General features: G+C 43.9%; 1 protein-coding gene across 1 annotated transcript; it reads right to left on the bottom strand.

Moving 5' to 3' along the window:
- Nucleotides 1–5: 5 nt before the first annotated feature.
- Nucleotides 6–20,517, bottom strand: kif14 (kinesin family member 14). The gene is made up of 29 exons (XM_047586606.1): nt 19,179–20,517; nt 17,678–17,932; nt 17,472–17,559; nt 17,240–17,338; nt 17,029–17,081; nt 16,886–16,916; nt 16,565–16,672; nt 16,309–16,425; nt 15,916–16,034; nt 15,425–15,597; nt 13,698–13,845; nt 13,258–13,321; nt 12,920–13,104; nt 12,524–12,626; nt 11,887–12,047; nt 11,627–11,774; nt 11,203–11,349; nt 10,479–10,611; nt 9,728–9,821; nt 9,062–9,203; nt 7,855–7,967; nt 6,613–6,713; nt 6,058–6,288; nt 5,711–5,898; nt 5,024–5,176; nt 4,525–4,647; nt 4,258–4,332; nt 1,325–1,478; nt 6–1,051 (listed from the first exon to the last, which is right to left on the bottom strand). The coding sequence occupies exons 1-29, from the start codon at nt 20,204–20,206 to the stop codon at nt 678–680; spliced, it is 4,908 nt and encodes a 1,635-aa protein (XP_047442562.1). The 5' UTR covers nt 20,207–20,517; the 3' UTR covers nt 6–677.
- Nucleotides 20,518–20,810: the final 293 nt, after the last annotated feature.

The raw sequence follows: 20,810 nt of genomic DNA, 5'->3' as shown, positions 1-20,810 counted from the left end.
AGAAGAGCGCTTTGTTAAAGTACGTGTATTAAGAAGAAACCCCAAAATATACAAGTCTCCCCTGAGTGCAAACTGTAAAATACAAGAAAAAATGATTCATGTGAGAACAAAAAAAAAAGCCCTTATACAAGGATGAAAACGTGAAGTCTGCTATTAGCTTTTACAAAACAGCGTACCTGAGCTGCTGAGTATTGAAATGTTACATGTTTAAATTAATAAGACGCAGCAGAAGAATCAGAAAAATAATATAGTACATCTGTGAAAGCCTGTTACAGCATAAACACGTTTTCCCTACAGCTAGTTCCAGCCTAATTGTGTTTATCCACAAGTAATGACTGTTAAACTCCATCTGTTAAGGTGACTTAAGTCTTTGTGTCAAGAATAGCTTTACTGCGTCAAAAGGCCCATTACAACAAATATAGGTAAAGAACCTTGAATATGTAACTCGATGCCTGTTTCCTGCACACAACCCGCATCAGACACAGCACAATTATCGGAGTTGCAGCTGTTGTGAATATGATATGCTACGTAAAAGCGGTGTCTAGTGTTTGCTGCCGGTGGGGTTACGATACAAAATATTACCCACAATCCTGCAGGGTGCTCACCTTAAGGTTTTCTTAATGCCATTGATTCATGTTTACACCGTACACACCATAAAACAACAGATTAAATACACGTTACACCCAGTGTGGACTGCCATTGGACAAAGCGCCCGGCGTGAGGGAGTACACCATCTTACTCACAACCCGATTTCTAACAGAACTGTGAGTGGGAGCTCTATCTACGCTCGACGCTTCGTCTTCCGCGCCCTTCTCAGAACCAGCTGAACTCCTGCTCTCTGCCAACGCCTCTTGGTTCCAGGAGGAGGACAGGGACCGCAGGGCTGAGTGGACCTCGTCCCGAGCGGACACCGCGGTCTGAAGACGGGGCAGCCGCAGGGTCTGGGTCACTGCCGCGTCCGTGGACAGGCCGGTGATCAGCTCGTCGACGGCGTTCGCGGAAGAGGAGATCAGCTCTCTGCAGCTGCCGAGCTCGGAATTCCTGTCTCTTCCTGGAAGGAGGACGGTAGGTGGATGAGTGATACATCAACACATGAGTTATACCTCCATCAAAATCAAGTATTATAATAAGAATATATTAAGATCAAAACACATTTCAGCGATGGCAATTTAAAAAAAAAAAAAAACAATTTCATTTACTAATTAATAACGATAATGAAAGAGAAAATGATAACAGCTGTTTATCACATCTGGCCTCCGTCACATGGGGATGGATGCAGCGTAAATCACTCTGGATAACGCTGCGTGCGAGTTAAAAGCTTCACCTCGCAAGGTTGCAGTCAGAGAGGAGTGCAGCTGCCTGATGGCCTGGTTCAACTGGAACAGTTTGGTCGAAGTCGTCCTCAATCTTTGCAAATGAGAAGCCGAGCCCTCCTCCTCCTCCCCTTCCTTTATCTCCTCTGGGTCGGAGTCTCTCTCCTGTTTGAAAACACGAACACACCCAAGAAATGAAAACAAGTTACGGTGAATAAACAGTTCTCGAATGTGAGAAAATCAAATTCATCTCTTAAAATGCATACAAAAAATTACAATCTACACACTTTTGAATCACTTATCGAGACACTGGTCAGTTTTGCATTTGAAAATCTTTATTCAAAGCCAACTCAGCTGTAGCAGCTCTAACTACTGTTTCTTAACTAATTGCTCTAACATTCCCCTGCTAAACTTTTCCAGAGGGCCTTCAATAAATCCACATTTTTGTGTAAAATAAACATGTATCAAATTTAAAGCTGAGGGGGTAGGCAATATTTTTGCCATCACAGGGGGAAAAAAAAAAATCCATTAAAAAGATAAATAAATTTTGACATGATGCAAAGTGCGCTCTCAAAGAGTGCCGTGCACTTCCTCCTGGCTCCAAACTTCAGAAAGCCCAGCCTCTGACAGGAGACTTTGGCCGGCGACAGGTAATTTCAGAAAGAAGTCCGTCCTATTGGCTACTGCGCGCACGCAGATGCACATGGACGCCACTTAAGGTATCGGAAAATCCAGATTCATTGGTGGAAAACCCTGTAGGAAAACTTGGATTTTTCCAGCACTGGCAACAATTGTATATACAGCAAAGCAGCTCAAGTTAACAAAAGAGACTTTTTTTTTTTTTCCAGAAACGCAATAAAGCATGGAATGAAATGTTTAAGACGTGGAGAAAACTTTTCCACTCCATTGGCCTCGAGTTGGATCTCAAGCCTGTGATACGTCTCACGGACAGATCGTTTACTAATCTATGTAACGGGATTGTAATGAATGGTTAAATAATGTTGGTTGATTTGTTATATATATATTTAATGCTGCTAATTGTTTAGCCTTCTGCTAACCGTGGCCACAGGCCCAGACTCGTGGCTGTGGCGAATTCAGTTCGATATTCTCGTCGCTTTTATTTTTGCATTTAAGATCAAATATATAAACATATTTACATAGACATAGACGTTTACACCTGAAACACTTTGAAAGTGGCCGTTGGCGGCCGTAACTCAGGTTTATTTGACTGCAACGACAATGTGGGCAGCAAGATGTCCCCGCAACTTTATGTGTCAATTTCAGGTTTTAACATAGAACAAAAAACAAAACAAAAAAACAAACAACTGCTGCCTTGTGTGGCCAAGATAACGGCAAACAAGCCTGCTCGCTCTGACTTATGCCACTTCATTCAACACATTCATTACGCCAACGACCGTCGAGGGATGACTGCGGAGAGATAAGCTCACGGAGCGCTGAGCTTTACAGGGGCAATAAAGGCTGAGTGGCATCTTTGTGGAAGTGGGTATTAATCTGTGACATTTAAGCCTGTGTCAAGATGGAAGATTGTTTTAACCGTTACATAACGAGGAGAGCTCGTCTGGCAGCTGTGCTCGAGCAGGCGAGAACCAGCAGGTTTTTGTAATGAAGCCGCTGATGCTGCATTGTATAATTTTTCAGTTGTGACCACAGCAAATGTCTGTCTAGTGTTTACAGTTTTTAAAAGTTAATAAATTATCTAATATACAATATTGTTTTGACTATACACCTATCGTGCATGACATTACGATGCCTCCAAAACAGTTGTGAGTCATCAGAAAATGGACATGGTCCTTGTGAGGGTGTCCTGCGGTGTCTGACAACAGGATGTTGTTAGTGTTAGTGGGTTTTTTTTTTTTTTAGGCCCTGTGGGTTGAGGGGAGAGGCCTCTGTGGATCAGGCTTGTTTCAATGCATCCCACAGATACTGGATCAGTTTGGGATCTGGTGAATTTAGAAGCCAGGTCAACACCTTGTGCTGTACTTCATGTTTTTTGAGTTGTTCCTAAACTGTTTTTGTGTGTGTGGCTGCGTCAGGCTGCTGCCATCATTGCTATGGGGTGGGGGGGTCTGGTCTGGTCTGGTCAAGGTGGGTGGTTTATGTCTGAATAACATCCACACGAATGCCAGGTTCAAAAGCTTCCCAGCAGAACATTGAATTGTCACAAAATGGTCAATATGTTTTACTTCTATCGGTGGTTATAATGTTATGCCTGATCGGTACATACTGTAGTGATACCAAAAGTCGAATATAGAATATACACAGTGTTGTGGTGTGCTTGTCTAGTTTAAGGCAGAGTAAGCAGTGCTCCTTTTTGTAGTATTCCGTGAATATCTCTTCAAGGTCTGCAGTCTGTTCTGTGCGTGCAGTAAAAAACAGTCCGGTGTTTGTACACAGCCCTGCCTCCGTAAATAGGAATTAAAAAAAAAAAAAAGGGGAGGGGAGAGCTAGGAAGCAAGAAAGAAAGAGCTACAAACCAACGCACAGAGCTGGCCTCTCGTAAACCATGCTGGATGCAGTTTATTCATTCTAGACGATCATGTTGTTGTGACAATATTAATGTATTTAAACGTACGGATGTGGTGAAGACAAAAAAAAAATAAAAATTTGCCCCCGTCATCTGTCTGACGGCCGCAAAAACAATGGTCACACAATGACGCTCGCGGAGTTGCCCGACACCGGCAAATTACCGGCCGTGGGCCGGGTGCGTCACAACACTTAACTTCGCAGCTGTTCGGGAATGCGTGTCAATGGATTCCGAGTTTGTGTCATTGTTTGGCTGTTGAACTCGAATAACAGTCCTTCTCGGTCGGTTACTACGCTCGGCGGATCACATTGCAGCGCCATCGTGTGAATAAACAACATCAGACGCGAGGCAAATAAAAGACATGAACAAACGGATTTGTTTCCTAAAACGTCAACTCACCGCGATGTGGCCGTACATGTAGTTCTGCAGAGCTCGAGCCGCGTCGAGGGTCTTGGATTTTAGGCTCTGCAGGACCTGCAAACAGAGATGACGGGCAAAAAACCGTGCAACAAATCACTTACGCCTTTTGAGGAAGTTATCAACCTGAACTATATTTACGACGCTGGTCGTGAGAAACCGCGTGATAGGATGGATAAAATAACATTTCTCTGCTGCAATTGAAACAGGGCGGAGGACACCGGATTGTAAATGATTATGATCTCTTACTGGGTTCCGGGGATAGGCCAGCTGAGCCTCTCGCAACATTTCCCTGGTGACGGTGAGGCTCTCCTCTAAGAGAGAGCGGACTCCCTTGTCGGTTCCCTTCAGCAGACATGTAACCGCAGTTTGCTGGAAAAGATTCAATCGTAGGTTACAAGTGGCACAAATAAAAGATTCAGATGGATACAGTGCGCCGTGACAATACAAGGTTGCTCTGACGGGTTTTAAGAAAATTTAAAAAAAATAAATAAATAAATAAATTGTATACGCCCATTACTGAGCTGAACATAAATTAAAAAAAATAAAAATAAAAAATACATGCCACACCGTAATTTTCTCAAGTTGCACTAGCATATAAGCAAATCAAGCAGATCATTAACTTTGCTCTGAGATCAACACAGGTAATATTGCATTCTCTGCTACTGTGAAGAGTGGGGCTTGATTACAATGAAGCTCTGGGCCTTAACAGAGATACTGGCTGCTACGGTATTATTGGCAGCGTTACCTTGCCCGTGGCCCGGGCGCCCGGCCCCAGGACGTTTAACGGCATGCCTGTCACCGCCGCCAGGTGGCCGAGCGCGAGCAGCGCCGCATCCAGGCACTGGCTGCTCTTCCTCCGCGCCTCCAACACCATCGACGTGATCTCCGATTCGCAACCCTGGACGGGGAGGAAAAAAAAAAAAATATTGCTTTCAGTCAACATCAAGTCGGCATAAACAAACTGACAAACAGGTTAAATTAAAATTGATTTAATGGCGAATCGATGCGAGCGCACCAACACAACGGCCGGCAAAGTCTGAAGGGTCAGTAAATAAATTAAAACGCCAGAAATATTGAAAATCAGGATCGAGGGGGGAAAATAGTGTGTTTAGGTGCCGGGACTGGTAAGGAATTTAGATTTATTTTCCATATATTCATGTTCTGTTTGGGGCTCAAGGTTGAGAATTCCCTCTGCTTTGCCATTTCCATAGACAGAGCTCAAACAGCTCAGAGCTAAGACCCGTCAATCAATGCTCTGCATTTTGATTAGCGGCCCCGTCTCCAAACTATGCCAAATTGAAAATCATTTGTCGGCTTAGATTTTGCATGCTTTTCAACCTATGCATGTACGGAAAGTCCCAAGAAAATTCCAGTATCATGTCACTGCTTAGCATTTAACGCGTGATATATTTTTGCGTTTGTGTGCGTTTACCTGAATAAGAATCTGGAAGAATCCTCCCATCTTCTTGACCTGGCTCTTGAGCTCCTCGGCGATGGTGTAGAGCAGGCCGGAGGAGGGTTTAACGCTGGCCAGCCACTGCATGGTTACAAATACTGCGCTCTCTATGGCTGCGGTGGCCTTGACCAGCTCAGTCTGAGCGACTATGTTGCAAACAAACACTGCAAGGGGAAAAAAATCATTATATAAGTTTGTGCGAAAAGAAAAATGCTGAAAACACTGCATCAAAATTGGATTAATTGGCGTGTCATCCAAAAATATAAAAGTAATAAATATTTTTTTTTTTTAATCGTCTATGGTTAACCGGCATTAAAACTCACCGCTGTGCTGGCTGTCGTCGTCCAGGCCGTCGTACAGGTCGGATATGGTTTGGGCCGCCGTGTATATCAGGTTCAGATCGGAGATCAGCCTGTCCGCCATGCTCTCCTCCGTCCCGCTGCAACCGCGCAGACGAGACACCGACTGGCCGATCAGTTCCTTGCAGATGCCGGGCGTGCCGGGATCTGAGGTGCTGGAGTGGTTGGAGCGAGGCTGGAGCACACCCATCAGTCCTGGTGAAGGCAAAGTAGTGAAGAGAGGGTGCGTGCAGAGATGGCTTCGTAAAACGTTCTTGGGACAGTTTGACAATGTCACAAATTCAAGGGTAGCATTAGATCTTTATTTTCTCTTTAAACTTTATTAAAGTAGGTTTATTTATATAGTAACCTGTGTCCTTTTTCTACATTGGTGCAGTGGATGCTCATCAAAACTTGATAGCAACTGGGATCGGTACATATTTTTAACAACCAGTTCAATCCTAATTTGTACGCCGAGTCTGAACTTTCATTTCACATAAAAAAAAAAAGCTTTAAAGTAAATTTTGTTGGGCGCCTTACCAGCAGACTGCGAGGAGGCATTGTGGAGGCTCTGAATGGGATGAACCCGGATCTCGTAGAGACGGCCTGAGATTCTCCTGCTCTTCAGCATACTCCTGCTTCTGCAAGAAAAAAAAACAACCAGAAACCCTGTGAGCCAGCCGCCTACGCATTCACATTTCTCTAAGAAATGCAGCTAATGCGCTCGTATAGAATTACCGTTTTTAATACCAACAGGTGTTAAAGTAATTATCCTCGTTGCAGCTAGAGATGTGTCCGCACTGCGCCAATATTTTTTCGTGCGTGTGTTACATTCTTTGTTCTCCGTTATTATTCATTTGCTGACATTTACCCCCTATTAGTTATGGACATGTTTAAGGTAATGTGATTTCAAAGGTGCTATTTCCCTGGAATTTCTGGTAAACCCACATGTAATGGGACAGTAGGAAAATAAACTTCACTTATTCAGAGGCGGGAAGGTCAGTCAACAGTCATGAATCTTAGATTTAATGAGTCGGAGAGAGAAACATGACAGAACCACAGACGCTGTGTCTTGTTTCATTTGGCCGGGGTCTAATAGAAGCGCTCGACAAGAACAACACCGACGCGAAGAGGGGGGAAAATGTTGGGGGTTCTGCGTGCACAGCAGGTGCTGTGTGTGCGCACAGGTTATGGGAATCGAATGCGGCCCATCTTCCCATTTTCACTTCCACACCTCGGCCCGGTCTTCACGGACATGAAATAAACCGAGTAAACACTCTGCGGCGCGGGCACCCACTTTAATTTAACTTCTCAGGAAAAGAAAAAGGGACGGACTTCACGTTAAAAATATGTGCGAGGTTGCGGAATGTCAAAATGCCAGGTTTGTGAATCACACTGCTGGAAACTAGGAGGAGGAGGTAGTGAAAATAACCAAAGTCTTCCCCCGAAATATTGTTCCATGTTTCATCTGAGCTCATTACATAAACATCCCTCTGCCTAGAATATTGTCAAAAATCAAAAGAGTCTGGCGTGAGAGCTGTGAATTCAAGACATGCACGCTAAAGGGAAAAAAAAAAAAAAAAAAAAAAAACATCGCCCGTCCAATCCGTGACAACCGAGACGCAAAGGGACAGTCCTTTTACTTCCCTCGGGTAAAGGTGTTTGCTTTTCCTACCTTCCTACAAGCGTATTTCAAGCAATAGAACAACCAATTAATTTCCTGAAATTTAACGTTAAGGAAAGAGGGGTTGATGGATGGGCAGAGAAGAGCTGGATAATTACCTTCGGCGAGAGAAGGAGGAGGAGGAGGCGGAAGCGGAGGAGGCCGATATATCTTGCTCCCACTCATCATCGGGGTCATAAAACACGTCGTCATCTTTAGAGGTGGAATCCCCCTGCGGAGAGTGAACTACTGCTGACATGCCCGGTCTCATTTACACAACTTAATGAGAAAAGTGCAGCAAAGTGAGGCGGCTTCCCCTCCGTCAGACAACATAAAACAACCCATTCTGGACGGTAAATAAGGTCAAACGTCTGGGAAAGCGGCCATTGAGCGCGAGCTGATGTCAGGCTCCGAATATGCGGAATGAGGAAGAGATAGGCCGAGTGCGCTCCAGTCGACACGGAGCGCGTGTTATCTAATTGGGATGCTGGGCAAGACAAATAAACACGTTCAAGCACAAGCTTCCTGTTAAATTGTATCATAGGACATAGGTTTTCCATGATTCAATAGTAAAATGCCACAACCACAGACCATTTGTTATTGTAAAGAAAAGACATAGAAATTGGGGAAAACACTGTCAACAATTTAAAAACCTAACAACGTTCACGCGAAAATTTGAGATGGCAAAAGTTTTGATCAGAATTCACTGCCTTTTTTGGAACGTTTAATAAGTCAAGTGTTGACTGCGTTTTATACCTCTACAGGACAGACGGCGTAGTCTACTTGTCAGTCTGGCTCGCTCTGTAAAAACACCACCCAAACACTAGTTGGCGCTGTCTTTTTCGCCAGATGGGTTACTACTTCCTGCTTTACTTTGAACAATGGTGACTGAAACTTTGCCAAAATTTATAATCTATATCTATAAACGTTTGTAGGCTTAAACTTGCCTTTGTGTGTTCCATCTTTATTGATCCAAAATAATCAATTAAAAAAATGAAAAGAAGTCTGAGTTTGACAAATTTTTAGGTCTCAAAAAGAGGATGTCTTGTTACCCTAGAGAAGCATATGGAAATACTAAAGCGGAAATACAGTCCCAGCTTTTGCAGTCTGTGTCGCCGCAACGTGTAGTCACATTTCTGGGGAGGTGCACGTCAGGCTGCGGCGTTAGGGTCTGGACTATTGCCGTAACTACGCCGTCAAACTGACGCAGAACCTTAAACTGCACAGATACTGCCACGTCTTGTTGACGTGTCAAAGAGATCCCCACCTCTTAACACGTTTCAGAACTTTGAAACATTCATCAATTCAAATAGATCGAAGGCAAACCTGCTCGAGATCCCTCATGGCGGCCATGTTGTTCTGGAACTTGTCCAGGCTCCAGAAAGTGGAGACTCCCAGCTTCGTGTTTTGAACGCGCACTTGCAGCGGAGCCCTCTGCTCGCGGTTCTCATCGTCAGCGCTTTCGTGCCTAAAACAGGGAAGAGCAGAAGCGATCTGTGGCGACTCTTGATGAAGATGTGTAAAATTGCTCGACAGTCCATCTTGCCAGGCTTTTATGTTGAATCACGCGAGTGCAGACTAATCCGCCACCGTGCTATGGGCATGCCCGAAGTGACGACAGACATGAGAGGCCTTTTTATGTGCCAGCTCCTCTTACAAAGACAGACACTACGATCCATCTACAATCATGTCAACTACAAAGCTAGTGACACTGACAGGTTGCTTGCTTTCAAAGCTTCTCACTCTGTTGCATGTTGTGCACTCCAACTACCCATATGAATAATTGATCTGACGGGTTTACGTTCATGACTGAGAGTATTAAACAGACGGTTCACCCAATCACCTGCCAAGCATTTTTTTCACAATTATTTCAGATTGTGTCAGATTTCCATATTGTTCTGCGTAAAAAAATCTGTCTCGCCAGGTTAAAGTCGTTGTCCAAACAGCGTAATATCCGATCTTGTTTTTTTTTTGGTTTTTTTTTTCTCATACCTGCTGAAGACTGTGTGTTTCCTCAGCTTTGCGCTGATTTTATTGGCTTCCTCGATCATCAAGGACAACTTCATGGCGTCCCACTGCGGGGAGGCTGCAACGCAAAAATAAAACATTACCTTCACAGGCAACCGACGGGCCCCGGCTCAACGAGTATCTGGACGGTCTCTCCCTACCTACACTGTAGGGATTCTTATGAGAACAATTCAAACAGTGTTAGATGAGTTACCCATTAACTCAAGTGATACTGCACAGAGACGATATTAATCCAAAACATGTCAACCTGGGAAGTTTGTCCTTCAAACTGTTCTCTTCCCTCTTTTGGTTAAGGTAGAGTGGCTCACGAATGATGATATTCAAGAAAATATATCAAGGACTTGGATAAAATATATATATGTATATATAATATAAGGGGATCAGTGTGAATGACAAATAAAAAATATATTTAGATACTGGTTGTTCATGCAATTTAATGAGATTTAAATGTCTTACTCTGCAAGGTTTCATTGTTTATCATCACCAAGTTTATTACCTAATAATATACCCCGCTGCCAAATATGACATATTTCTTGTCCAAATCCTTCTCTGCACCAATTAAACTTATTTCAGCTCCTGGCAAACCCTTCACTTGGAGGCCTAAGGCTAATTAGGACAAGCGCCACCCAGCTGAAACTCCTCTCGCAGGTTGTGACCTGTCACAGTGTTTCACGAACTCCGCGATCAGTTCTGCAGAGACTCAAAACACTCTCACCGTTTCTGGGAGTGTGGTTTTCCCTCAGAGCTCTTCTCTTCTGCATCATCTCCAGCTCTTCGCCGATCTTCCTCTTCTCCGCCTCCAGGGCCTCAACAATCTTCGCCTGGCACACGCGGTGTTCTTCCATCGCCTGGAGTGAATCGTGGTGATGTAAACAATATTAAAAACCATAAGGCCAAAACACTCTGCCCCCGAAGGCACGCTCCATCTAGGAGCAAGAGACGCGGCGCGTCGCTTAAAAATAAAACCCGGTGTCAGCATGTTTGCTTAAGCCTCGTATGTTTATATAACATCAACAGAAATCACGGGAGTGAGCACATGCTGGAGGTGATGTCATTCAATATTACAGTATAAGGACTTGGGGAACAAGAAAAGACAAATGCGAGGTGACAGAAAGAAGAACCCTTTAGTAAGTTATGGATTTTGTAGATTGATCTCTGTAAGCCTGCTCCTCCTAAAGTCATTTACACTTTTATCCATACAGTACCACATAGTGTTTGATACTGTATTCCCTATAATAAAGGGTAAATAACGTTAGGTAAGTTAATTGATCATACTGGGTGCTCATGGCTCAGTTGATTAACTCATCTGTTAAAAAGCTAAAAATAGGATTAAGAAATGTTAAAATTCTAGACACTGACAGCTGCACGAAGCGGAGAGGCTGAGTTTGTGTATGTGTGAGAAACTGTCCAAAACCCAGAAAACCAAATGTTATCCTGACCTGAGTCTCCAGGTGCAGGCGGAGGCGTTTCTTCTGGGTGTCAACCTCCTGCTCCAGCTCCATCTTGGCCGTCTTGAGCTTGGCCATCTGGCTGGCCACCCTCTGCCGGTCCAGCTCCTGCTGACGCTTGCGTTCGTTCTCGTCATTCTGGAGGAATGTTGGCGTGACTCACATGAAATGTTTGAGGATGTGCAGAAACCTACCCTGACCTTATGGTACTGTACAAATGCAACGTAGGACGCAAGGGTTACGGAAAACCTGCAGAGAAACTGACTAAGAACTGCGACAGAAACGTCGAGACGCCGCTAAGAAACAGGCCACTGGTCGGAATGATCATATTATACTGTGTGTAGAAAATGTACCAGGCTATTAACCAGTCCTTTAATAATAGAAAGCATAGGACAGTATTAGTAGTCTTGTTTACCAGCTCTCTCTCCAGGGCCCGTATCTTTTCCTCGTAAAGCGCCTTCTGGTCAGAGAGCTCTTTCTGAGCCACCTCCTTTGCCATCTGGATCCCCTGCATCATTTCCTCCTTCGCTTTCAAATGGGCCTCTTCAATTTCCGCCTCGAGCCTGGGACGCACACAAAAAACGTAAATGGCAAGATTTTGAAGAATATCTCACAGGGGAGCGCTGGTACGCTGCGAGACATTAGTCATCTTATCAGATTTCTCTCCCCACTCACTGCGCTCTTTGGGCTGCGAGCAGCTCATTTTTGGCAAATTCAAAGTCCTTCTGACCGCCGTCGCCTGCGCCCGTCCAGCACGATACTCGCTTCCCAGACTGCACCTCCGCGGGGTGATTGAAGCGGAAGTAGTGGTCGCCGCCGAGGATCACCCTGTCGCCCTGGAAACCAAGAAAAACAGGTACAGGAGATTCAAAGAAAAAATATTTTGCGTCTTTTATTTATTTAAAAAAAAAAAAAAAAAAACACAGCCCATACTTGAGTTCCACCATAGTACACCGATCAGCCACAACATTATGACCACTGATAGGAGATGTAGATATCATTGACCGTCTTGTGACAGTTCAATGTTCTGCTGGGAAACGTTTGGACCTGGCAGTCGTGCGGATGTTACTTAGACATGTACCACCCACCTAGACCAGACCAGAGAACACATGTGATCCACAGAGACCCCTCACCTCACCCCACAGGACCCAAAGACCCCCACTAACATCCTGTTTCCAGACACCACAGGACACCCTCAGTGGGTCCATTCTCTAATGAGTCACAAACTGTTTTGGAGGTTACAAAGGTGGTCATAATGTTATACCTGATCGTTGAAGAGGCAAACTTTCTGGAAAGCTAGGAAAACACTTACATGGTGCAAGACGGTGGACGCAGAGATGAGGTTCCCATTGACGAATGTCTTGGCATTTTCCATAGGAGTGATGCTGACAGTGTCATGGGCGTTGGATATAACACTTAAAAAAAAAAAAAAAGAAATTTATATAACTTCCATTAGAACTAAAATTAGATGAGTCATTTACCACAGGCATCATTCATGTCACACTGACACTTATACCGTTTTTTTTCTAAATACAGTTTATTTAAATAATCCGGGCCCACATTCATTCGCTTACTTACTGCACTTGTGCACTTTTTAAATAAGCACACACGCAAGACTGACAGGAATGAAAAACAGACTCTGTAACATTTATTCAACGGAACAAAAGGCTTTTCGTTTTCACGCCCGACTCCAGAGGTTAGTACTCACCAGTGCTGATCGGCAATGAGAGCTCCCGTGAGCTGGATGTCATGTCTGGAGCCAGGTTTGAGCTTTCCCACTGTGGTCCGACCCTCTTTGATCATGTAGAGGAGCATCTCGGACAGCTGGGGATCCTCGTTCAGATTCACCAGGTTGGGGAGGCGGTTGTCCACTTTGAACGTCACACCTGCTTTCTTTATACACGGAGCAAGAAATACTTACAAAGCTGCTCTTTCTACTTCCTCTCTGATTCAGTAAGGTTCATACACTGTCGCGTGCAATGAAATGACCAGTGGTACGGTGGAAGTTAGAAAAACAGACTTTTTTTAAATTATACTAAAAGTTACCTGCAACTCTTTGGTCTCTTCGCGTTTGCGAATTTCCGCTTGCTCGAGTTTCTCTCTCCACGCCCTGCGAGAAAGTAAAATAAAAACCGAAGTTGAATCACCTAACATCAAAAATGCGACCATGAGTTTCTAAGATGCATCCTGTATTTGCTCACTTCCTGAAATTTGTATAAAAAAGGAAAAGAAAAAAAAAACATCCACCTTGCAGTATGTTCACTTCTGTTTTTGCAAATTTATAAATTTAAAATTAGTTAATCTTTATAATCAGAAAATCTGTGCAAACATATGCACAATGTTAATTAAAAAATAAATACATGCAGAGGACTATGAAAATGACATTGGAGAAATGAGGTTTCTCTAAAATGTTAGCTTTCACTTTGACTCATCTTCTACCAAAAAAAAAAAAAAAAGTCTTTTTTAATTATTGCAGTGATGCTGACCGGTTGGCCTCGACCATCTCTCTCTCTTGCTGGCACAGTTTGTTCCTCAGGGTGGTGATCTCCTGCTGGAACAGCCTGACTCTGTCGGGTTCAACGCCCTGGGAGCTCATCTGGGCAGCTCGCAGTTTCTCCACCTCTGCCTTCAGCTCTGAAACACACAGATAGTTTGTCTGAAACACTTTTTTTTTTTAAATTTACATAAACATTGCCGAAACGAGCAAAATCGCTCACCATAAAAATCACACGGAGTAACATAAAAAGTCTAATATTCAGATTTTGTCAGTGAACTCGCTCGGCGACGTCACTCATCGTAGACAGTTTACTGATTTATTATGTCTGAGGCACATTCGCTTTGAGGATTGTCTCATTGACGGACGCGAGCGAATTCTGCAGCAAGAGCTCCCCTTAGTGCTAAAAACATCAAACAGCAGCAGGGTCCGCTTGTGAAAAATAATACTTGCATGACAGTCAGACGCCATGTGCAGCTGACAGTGCATAAATAAGGCCTGGAGGCAAGGTTAGGGCCACGCTTTAATTTCAACTGGGTGGTGCAAGAGCTGGTGAAGGATAAATGGGTAGAGAGGAGGAGGGTATGCGGGAGAGAAGGAGGGAGAAGATCAAGAGCAAGCCACTAACACAAAGACATTCAAATATAAAGAAAAAGAAACTTTAGACAAAGGCGGTGAGAGAGGAAAATGAAGGAGGAGATTACGGACGGTAAACAAAGACTAAGAGTGAAATGACTGTGTTTGTATTAACCTAATGAAGAGAGATGGAGGCAGTTTGTTTAAAACATCCTCTTAGTATTGCGAGGTCTTGCCAGTGCATAAATGCAGAACACAGCTGTTGAGGCCAGGATTATGATAACACATTTTCTTTTCTTTGCAAATGCAGGTGCGGGGCCATTTGTGCGGTTATGGGAAAAAAAAAGTGAACGTCGCTTATCGGAAAAGAATGTTTTCAAGATCATGACGGCTTTTTTTTTCTGAAGGCAGCAAAGTCTTTTGTTAGCGCTGCCTTTCTTTCCACATCCAAGGATATGTTCCCCCGTCGGAAGCAGAAGCTTGAACAGTTAGTGCCGGGGCTTTTTAATGGACAGAAAAACACTTTGGCTCTGGCGCACAAATAACGTTACAGGTATTTAAGAAAAAATAGGTCGGTTAAGATCATAAAAAAAAATATATCATTATATCAATATAACATTCGGGCAATATATCAGGCTGATATTTGCGTCTTCATTGGTATTAGCATTAGTTGATATACACACACACACACACATATATATATATACGCTGACCGTGCAGCCCATACATTGCCCCTCCCCCACTAGCAGAGTGCGTGCAGCTGGACGCTAGAAAATGTGCTGTGCCTCTTTTTACCTGTGTATTTTGTATAGCGTTAAATAATCTTTGAGTTCAATAACTGTTTCTGGTTTTGGTCAAATTGTGACTATCATTGTGTCATTTTTTTTTCATGTAAATGGAGTGAGAAAAAGCAATATCAGCTCCAAATATTGGCTCAGAAAAATCGGCCGCACATATCGGACGTCGGCAAAGACTGTTTAAAAAAAACAGTGGGAATTCAACTGTATACCCACAATTTCATAATATACTGAAATAGAAAATATGCGTTTTTATTTCTGCTCTATTTAAGACTTGGATAGATTAAGACTGTACCGCAAAATCACAATTTGCGGTATTTGAAGATAATCATAATAGACGTCTGACCTCTGATGAGCTTGGCGTTGGTGTCCTCGTTGACCTTTGCTATGTTAATGATTGTGCGGGCCTGCTGGGCGTAGCGCAGAGTGCTCAGGCTTTCCTCCACGTTGCTGCCAGCGGGGCTCACGGTGGCGATCATGGCCGTCTTCGAGTTGCCACCGAGGCTTTCTTTCAGCAGCCTGCAGGAGAAAATTCAAATGGGTCAAGATTATCCTTCTGCGCTGACAACGCTAATCCAGATCTGCTTAACCACTGTGGGTCAGAATACTGCTTTGCAGGACTGTTTTTCATTTGCTTAAATGCGCCAAATTATTTATATTTTCCATTTTATAGGCACTACGTTACACCTGTATATGTGCTTTTGTTCACAGAAGTCAATTCAAAATATATGCATTTGTCTCACAACTTTTATTTATGTTTGACATAATTTTTTATTTTTTTTTTTTTAAATGGGTTAATAAAGAACATTGTTGCATTCATTCGCACAATCTTCCCACCATGTAAGGACAGACTCTCTGTACGGTATGAAGATCTTCTTCCTGCTCAGTGCCTGTTCCGATAAGGCAGAGATGACCTTTCCAAGTGTTAGCAGGGATTTGTTGATGCTGGCGCCTTCCTGTAATCACACGGAATGACTAACTTAATGAAACTGCAACTGCAATGTAAATAAAACCGAACCTTCTGTAATAATAGACAGTTTTGGACACTGTATGATGTAACTGCTAAAGTAAAATATGAGAAGAATTGACTTGCTCATCAAGAATCTTGCCTAATATCAGTTCTAAATCACAGCTAGAGAGAAAAGAGATAATAAATAAGAAAAACTTTATTACTTTTTTGAGCAATAGCCGTGTGTGTGTGTGTGTGTGTGTGTGTGTGTGTGTGTGTACCCTGAGTCGGTCTCCACTTGTTTGAGCAGAGCTACAGCGTTCGCTGCCAGCCAGATCGATCAGGTTGATCCTACTGGTGATACTGTGGTCATGTTCTTCTCCCTCCACAAACTCAGTCTGCACACAAGAACACAGACAACTGGACTGGTGAACATTCAGTATTTTGCATTCTTCCTTAAAAAATTGCAAAAGCTGAGGTGAAATAAATCGGTGCCGTTTATATCTAGGCGTGCAGTCGTGTTAAGAGTCGTGTTACCTTCATTTGGGTCATAACCAGGGTGAAGACAGAGTGAGATCTGGAGCTCTTGTCGTTCATCCCTGTGGCTGCGGTGGCTCTTTGCTTGTTGCCCAGCTCCAGCCAACCCTTAAAAACGAAGGACACTCAACGTTAGGACTGATTCCCTCAGCGTGAAATCTTACTTTTATGTTCAATGCATTGCACTGCACCGCTTTCAAGACATTCACATTTAGTCAAACGCTGGTGCCTGTGATGCTTGTTGTACTCGACACTGAACCCTGAACTTGCTTGAGCATTTAACGTTGTTCTCTCTTTAAAAGAATCCACAATTCAACCTACCTGAATGTCATTGTAAGAGCTCACCACATTCCTGTAAAGAAATCATAAAGTGAGCAATTCTGCAAAGCATGGGCTCCAGGAATATTCTTCTGCCTTTTACTGAAGAATAAATATGTGAAATATGGAAGAGAGGGGTTTCTCACGCGGAGAGCTCAGCGACATAAGGACCGTGGACAGGATGCTCCCTCACTCTCAGCTGAAAAAACAAGTGAAATCATGATTTAATATAATCCCAGGTTATTTGAGACAACAGTAGCAATCTGCATTAAATTATAACCAGGGGGGAAAATGTGTCCAGGTGAATGTAGCCAGGTGCAGGAAACATTAGGTTCTCTCAAGTCAGGATCTACTCACGGGCATCCTCCTCTGGTTTGGCTCATCTCTGGCCACCAGCAGGTCATGGATCTTCTCGTTGTACACTTCAAAGTAGCTCATCTCGATATGACATTTCACCTGAAATATGAGAATGTTAACTGATGCTTTGTTTGTTTGCAAACTGAAAAGACATTTCATACACACATAATAGCCTTTTTTTTTTTACCCAAGTAGATGTGAATGAGACAATTAAAATAGGCCGACGTGTTACCTCTTCGTTTTCCATAGAGGCCAATCTAGAAAAAAGGTCCTGGCAGAATCGCGGGATAACGCCAGCCTCCTCCTCAAAGCCCATCATCCTGCAAGGTTGAACGAGTCACAATGACGGATTCCATTTTCAAAAACACTTCGACAGACAAGCAAAAGGGCAAAAGGCGGAGAGCGGGATCAAAAAGTGACAAAAACAAAACTACTAACGTGTATGATTTGCCAGAGCCCGTCTGGCCGTAAGCGAAGAGGCAGGCGTTAAAGCCTTCGAAGGCCCTCAGCAGAAGAGGTTTGGCCAGAGTCTCGTACACCGTCCTCTGACCTGCGAATGTGGGATCACTGTCGTCCACTGAGCAGAGAGAGAAGTCGTACGTGAAGGAGTAGCTCTGTTTGGAGACCGGATGCTGGACGACAGTTTCCTGGCCGTTCATGAAGATGACACGCGATGCCTTCTCTGCCTTCTCCCTGTAACGGAACAAAATATAGAAAGACACACTTTCAGACACATGTTTTGTCTTCCGTGATTTATTCACTGACACTATACTGTATATAATGGCGTCTGTAAATTATAAAAATGCGCATTGTGTGGCCTCAGCTAAGCTGCTGTTTTTCAAGAGCTTGAATTGAGTTATATCATTTGGCTGATAATGGCCTATAACAGATCTATCAGCATTGGCCAGTGTGCACTGAAATTAACTCAGATGTGTCACACCCAAGGCCGTCCTTTTATGTGGCCCACCGTGCGTATGGTGGACTTAAAATAAAATCCTATAGTGTAGACTTTTATTAGTATGTACCCTATACTAATGTTGCATCACTGATGACAGTCTCTGCGCTGTTTTGAGGATTGCAACGACACAAAACCTGAAACAAGACACTGACACACCGACCAGGAGAAAACGTTGAGACATCCCGCCAGAAAACAAAGAGATGAGCATTTTTAGAAACTTAATGAAAAATATAAATAAAATGCGTGAAACTTAATGAGGGTGAGGGTGACCTGTTGTCTAAGGGGGAGGCAACAGCAGCATCGACTTATCAACCCTAAAACTTAACTTAACTGAGTAATATAGCTTTGATATGAGACACGTCTTTTTGTCATTTTGACTCACTGATATAGCCTACATGTAGCAACGTGTAGCAACATTCTTATTTTGCTTGATGTTTTGAATAAAATTATTCATCTCGTATGCAGAAAAAGTTGTCGCAGTCAGTTCAAATTCAGTATTTCTGGTTGAATCATTGTTAGTGCTAGACAGCTCAATAAATGTTAGTCCTGTTTGTGATTGAGTTTGACACCCTTGCTGTAACTATTCTTAAATGGTGTGTATGTGTAGCTAGCTGACAATGAGACTTTATCCGGAAAACCCCAAATCACGAAAAGCGTGCAAATTCTTTTAAAATAGACACAATGAACCGGTCGCTTTGTTAAAAAATGAACGATCCACCACAGCAGAACAACTGCTACTGGACTGCTGCAGGGAGTTTTTGTGTCCGGGTCCAGGTTGGACAACGGCGCCTTGAGTCATTTGCCATGTATCAACACCAAAATTGGCATCTGGACAAAAAGTCAATTGGGCAGCCTCTGCTGGTTTACATTTCAAATTAAGAGCGCTGAAACAGATTTAATCCTGATCGTACGCAGATGTTTGGTATAATAATCAGTCTTTGTGTACACTGTCGCGCGCGTGATGAATTGCGCATCGCAAACCTGGCATTGAAAGGACGGACGCGGACAGCCACTGTCACAGCACTGTTTTCCATCTTAAACGAATCCTGCTGGTCCGGGGCCTCGCTGGGACGAGACCGGAGTATTTCAGTGGGCGCCGGAGCCGAAGCAGATGTCCCGGTCTGGATCGCCTCTGCCTTTTGGCTCGTGGTTGTCTTTCTGGCCTGCGGAGCGCCGCTGGGTTTGTGCACACCTGCCGGGGCCTTGCTGACCCTGGGAGCTGGGACAGGTTTGGCGTCCTCCGCTCGAGATTTGGCCCTTTCCAGACTTGCGGATTTGCCCAGCACCTGCTTAGGAGCTTCTTTCCCCGCCAGTCTCTCGAACACGTCTCTTTTAGCGGCGATTCTCTCGAATGGCGTCTTTTTAGTGGGGGTCTTAAAGATGTGGGCCTGGTCCTCCAGGTGTTTACCGATGGAGGAGGGCGTCCTGTCGTGTGCCAACTTCACCTGCGTTCCCACGTGAGTCGCGGTGTCCACGCCTTTAGTCTTTGCGGAGGTTTCTCTCAAACTCGCGGACCTAAATATTCCGGGAGTCCTGCCGTTTGGCTCACCGAGGACTTTCGGCTGCGGACCAGCGCCGCCGACCTCGCGCCGCCCGAGTGCACTTTTATCCGCGGAGGGGGTCCTGGTCCTGCGCTGCAGAGTCAACCTTTTCTCCGGAGCTGGCGTGGTGTCCTGGCTGCTCTCACCCATCGTTTTCTCTTCGGCCCCGGTCTTCCTCCTCGACCTCCTCTGCAGGGTGAGCCGGTGTCTGTGAGGGGTGTGTTGCCCGGTGCCGACTTTTGACATAGCAGACACGACGTAAGTCCTGTTTACCACCCGGCTTCTATTATCGGACAACCTGCTTTCTTCACCGGCAGACTCTCCGGATGTCACCTCACTCCGACCCATCGTCGTGTCTGTCGCCTTTTTCTCCGTTAGCCGCTCTCTGGCGGGCGTCCTGGTCGTGGATGTTGACATTAGCTCATAATAAGCTGTTTGCTTCCTAGCTTGTACGCTAAATATCGACATGGCTATCGGTTGATAAAAAACAAAACAGACGTTAAAATTAGTTAGTTAACGGTAACCGCTTTACCCAAAGATGAACATATATAAAAAAATAAACGCAAGTATGACTCGGTATGCTATTTAAAAGTGAATGTAAATCCATTCGTGTAAAATATCAGCAACACTAAGTGACAGAGCGACTTTTGTTTATTGTCAAATGCCTCTTCTTCTTCGCTTCCGCCTTCGCCCGCCTCGATTTCAAATCGTCTCCGTCACTTACTGCTGATTGGCTGAAAATCCGGACGTCATTACGTCATATCATGGCTAAAACATGCAGGGACTTTAGACTGACGCTAGGTGGCAGCATGATTAAAGTATATTAGGACCTCATTACAGTTGAGGACTGTAACTGGTAGGGCAAAATATGAGCTAATCATGTTTCCGCTTCTAAATTTAGCACTCAACCGTTTAAAAAGTGATGTAATCTCCACAGTTTAAATAAAAGCTAATATTCTCAACCTCTATCTTCATTGGGGAATAGAAAATTAAAAAGGAAAAACCTCCTGAGAATGATGAGTTTTGGTTGTTTTTTATATTGTTTTGTTTTTTGTCAAGAATAAACTTTTAT

This window comes from Mugil cephalus, chromosome 6 (genome assembly GCF_022458985.1).
Source record: "Mugil cephalus isolate CIBA_MC_2020 chromosome 6, CIBA_Mcephalus_1.1, whole genome shotgun sequence".
Lineage (NCBI taxonomy): Eukaryota > Metazoa > Chordata > Actinopteri > Mugiliformes > Mugilidae > Mugil > Mugil cephalus.
The sequence above is the reverse complement of the archived record's forward strand: the minus strand, read 5'-3'. Positions and strand labels throughout refer to the sequence as shown.

Coding starts and splice junctions, on each gene's coding strand:
- kif14 (XM_047586606.1), bottom strand. CDS start 20,206: ATGTCGATATTTAGCGTACAAGCTAGGAAGCAAACAGCTTATTATGAG. Junction 10,612..11,202: donor GCCTGCACCTGGAGACTCAG/GTCAGGATAACA, acceptor GATTCACTCCAG/GCGATGGAAGAACACCGCGT. Junction 1,479..4,257: donor ACATGTACGGCCACATCGCG/GTGAGTTGACGT, acceptor GTTTTCAAACAG/GAGAGAGACTCCGACCCAGA.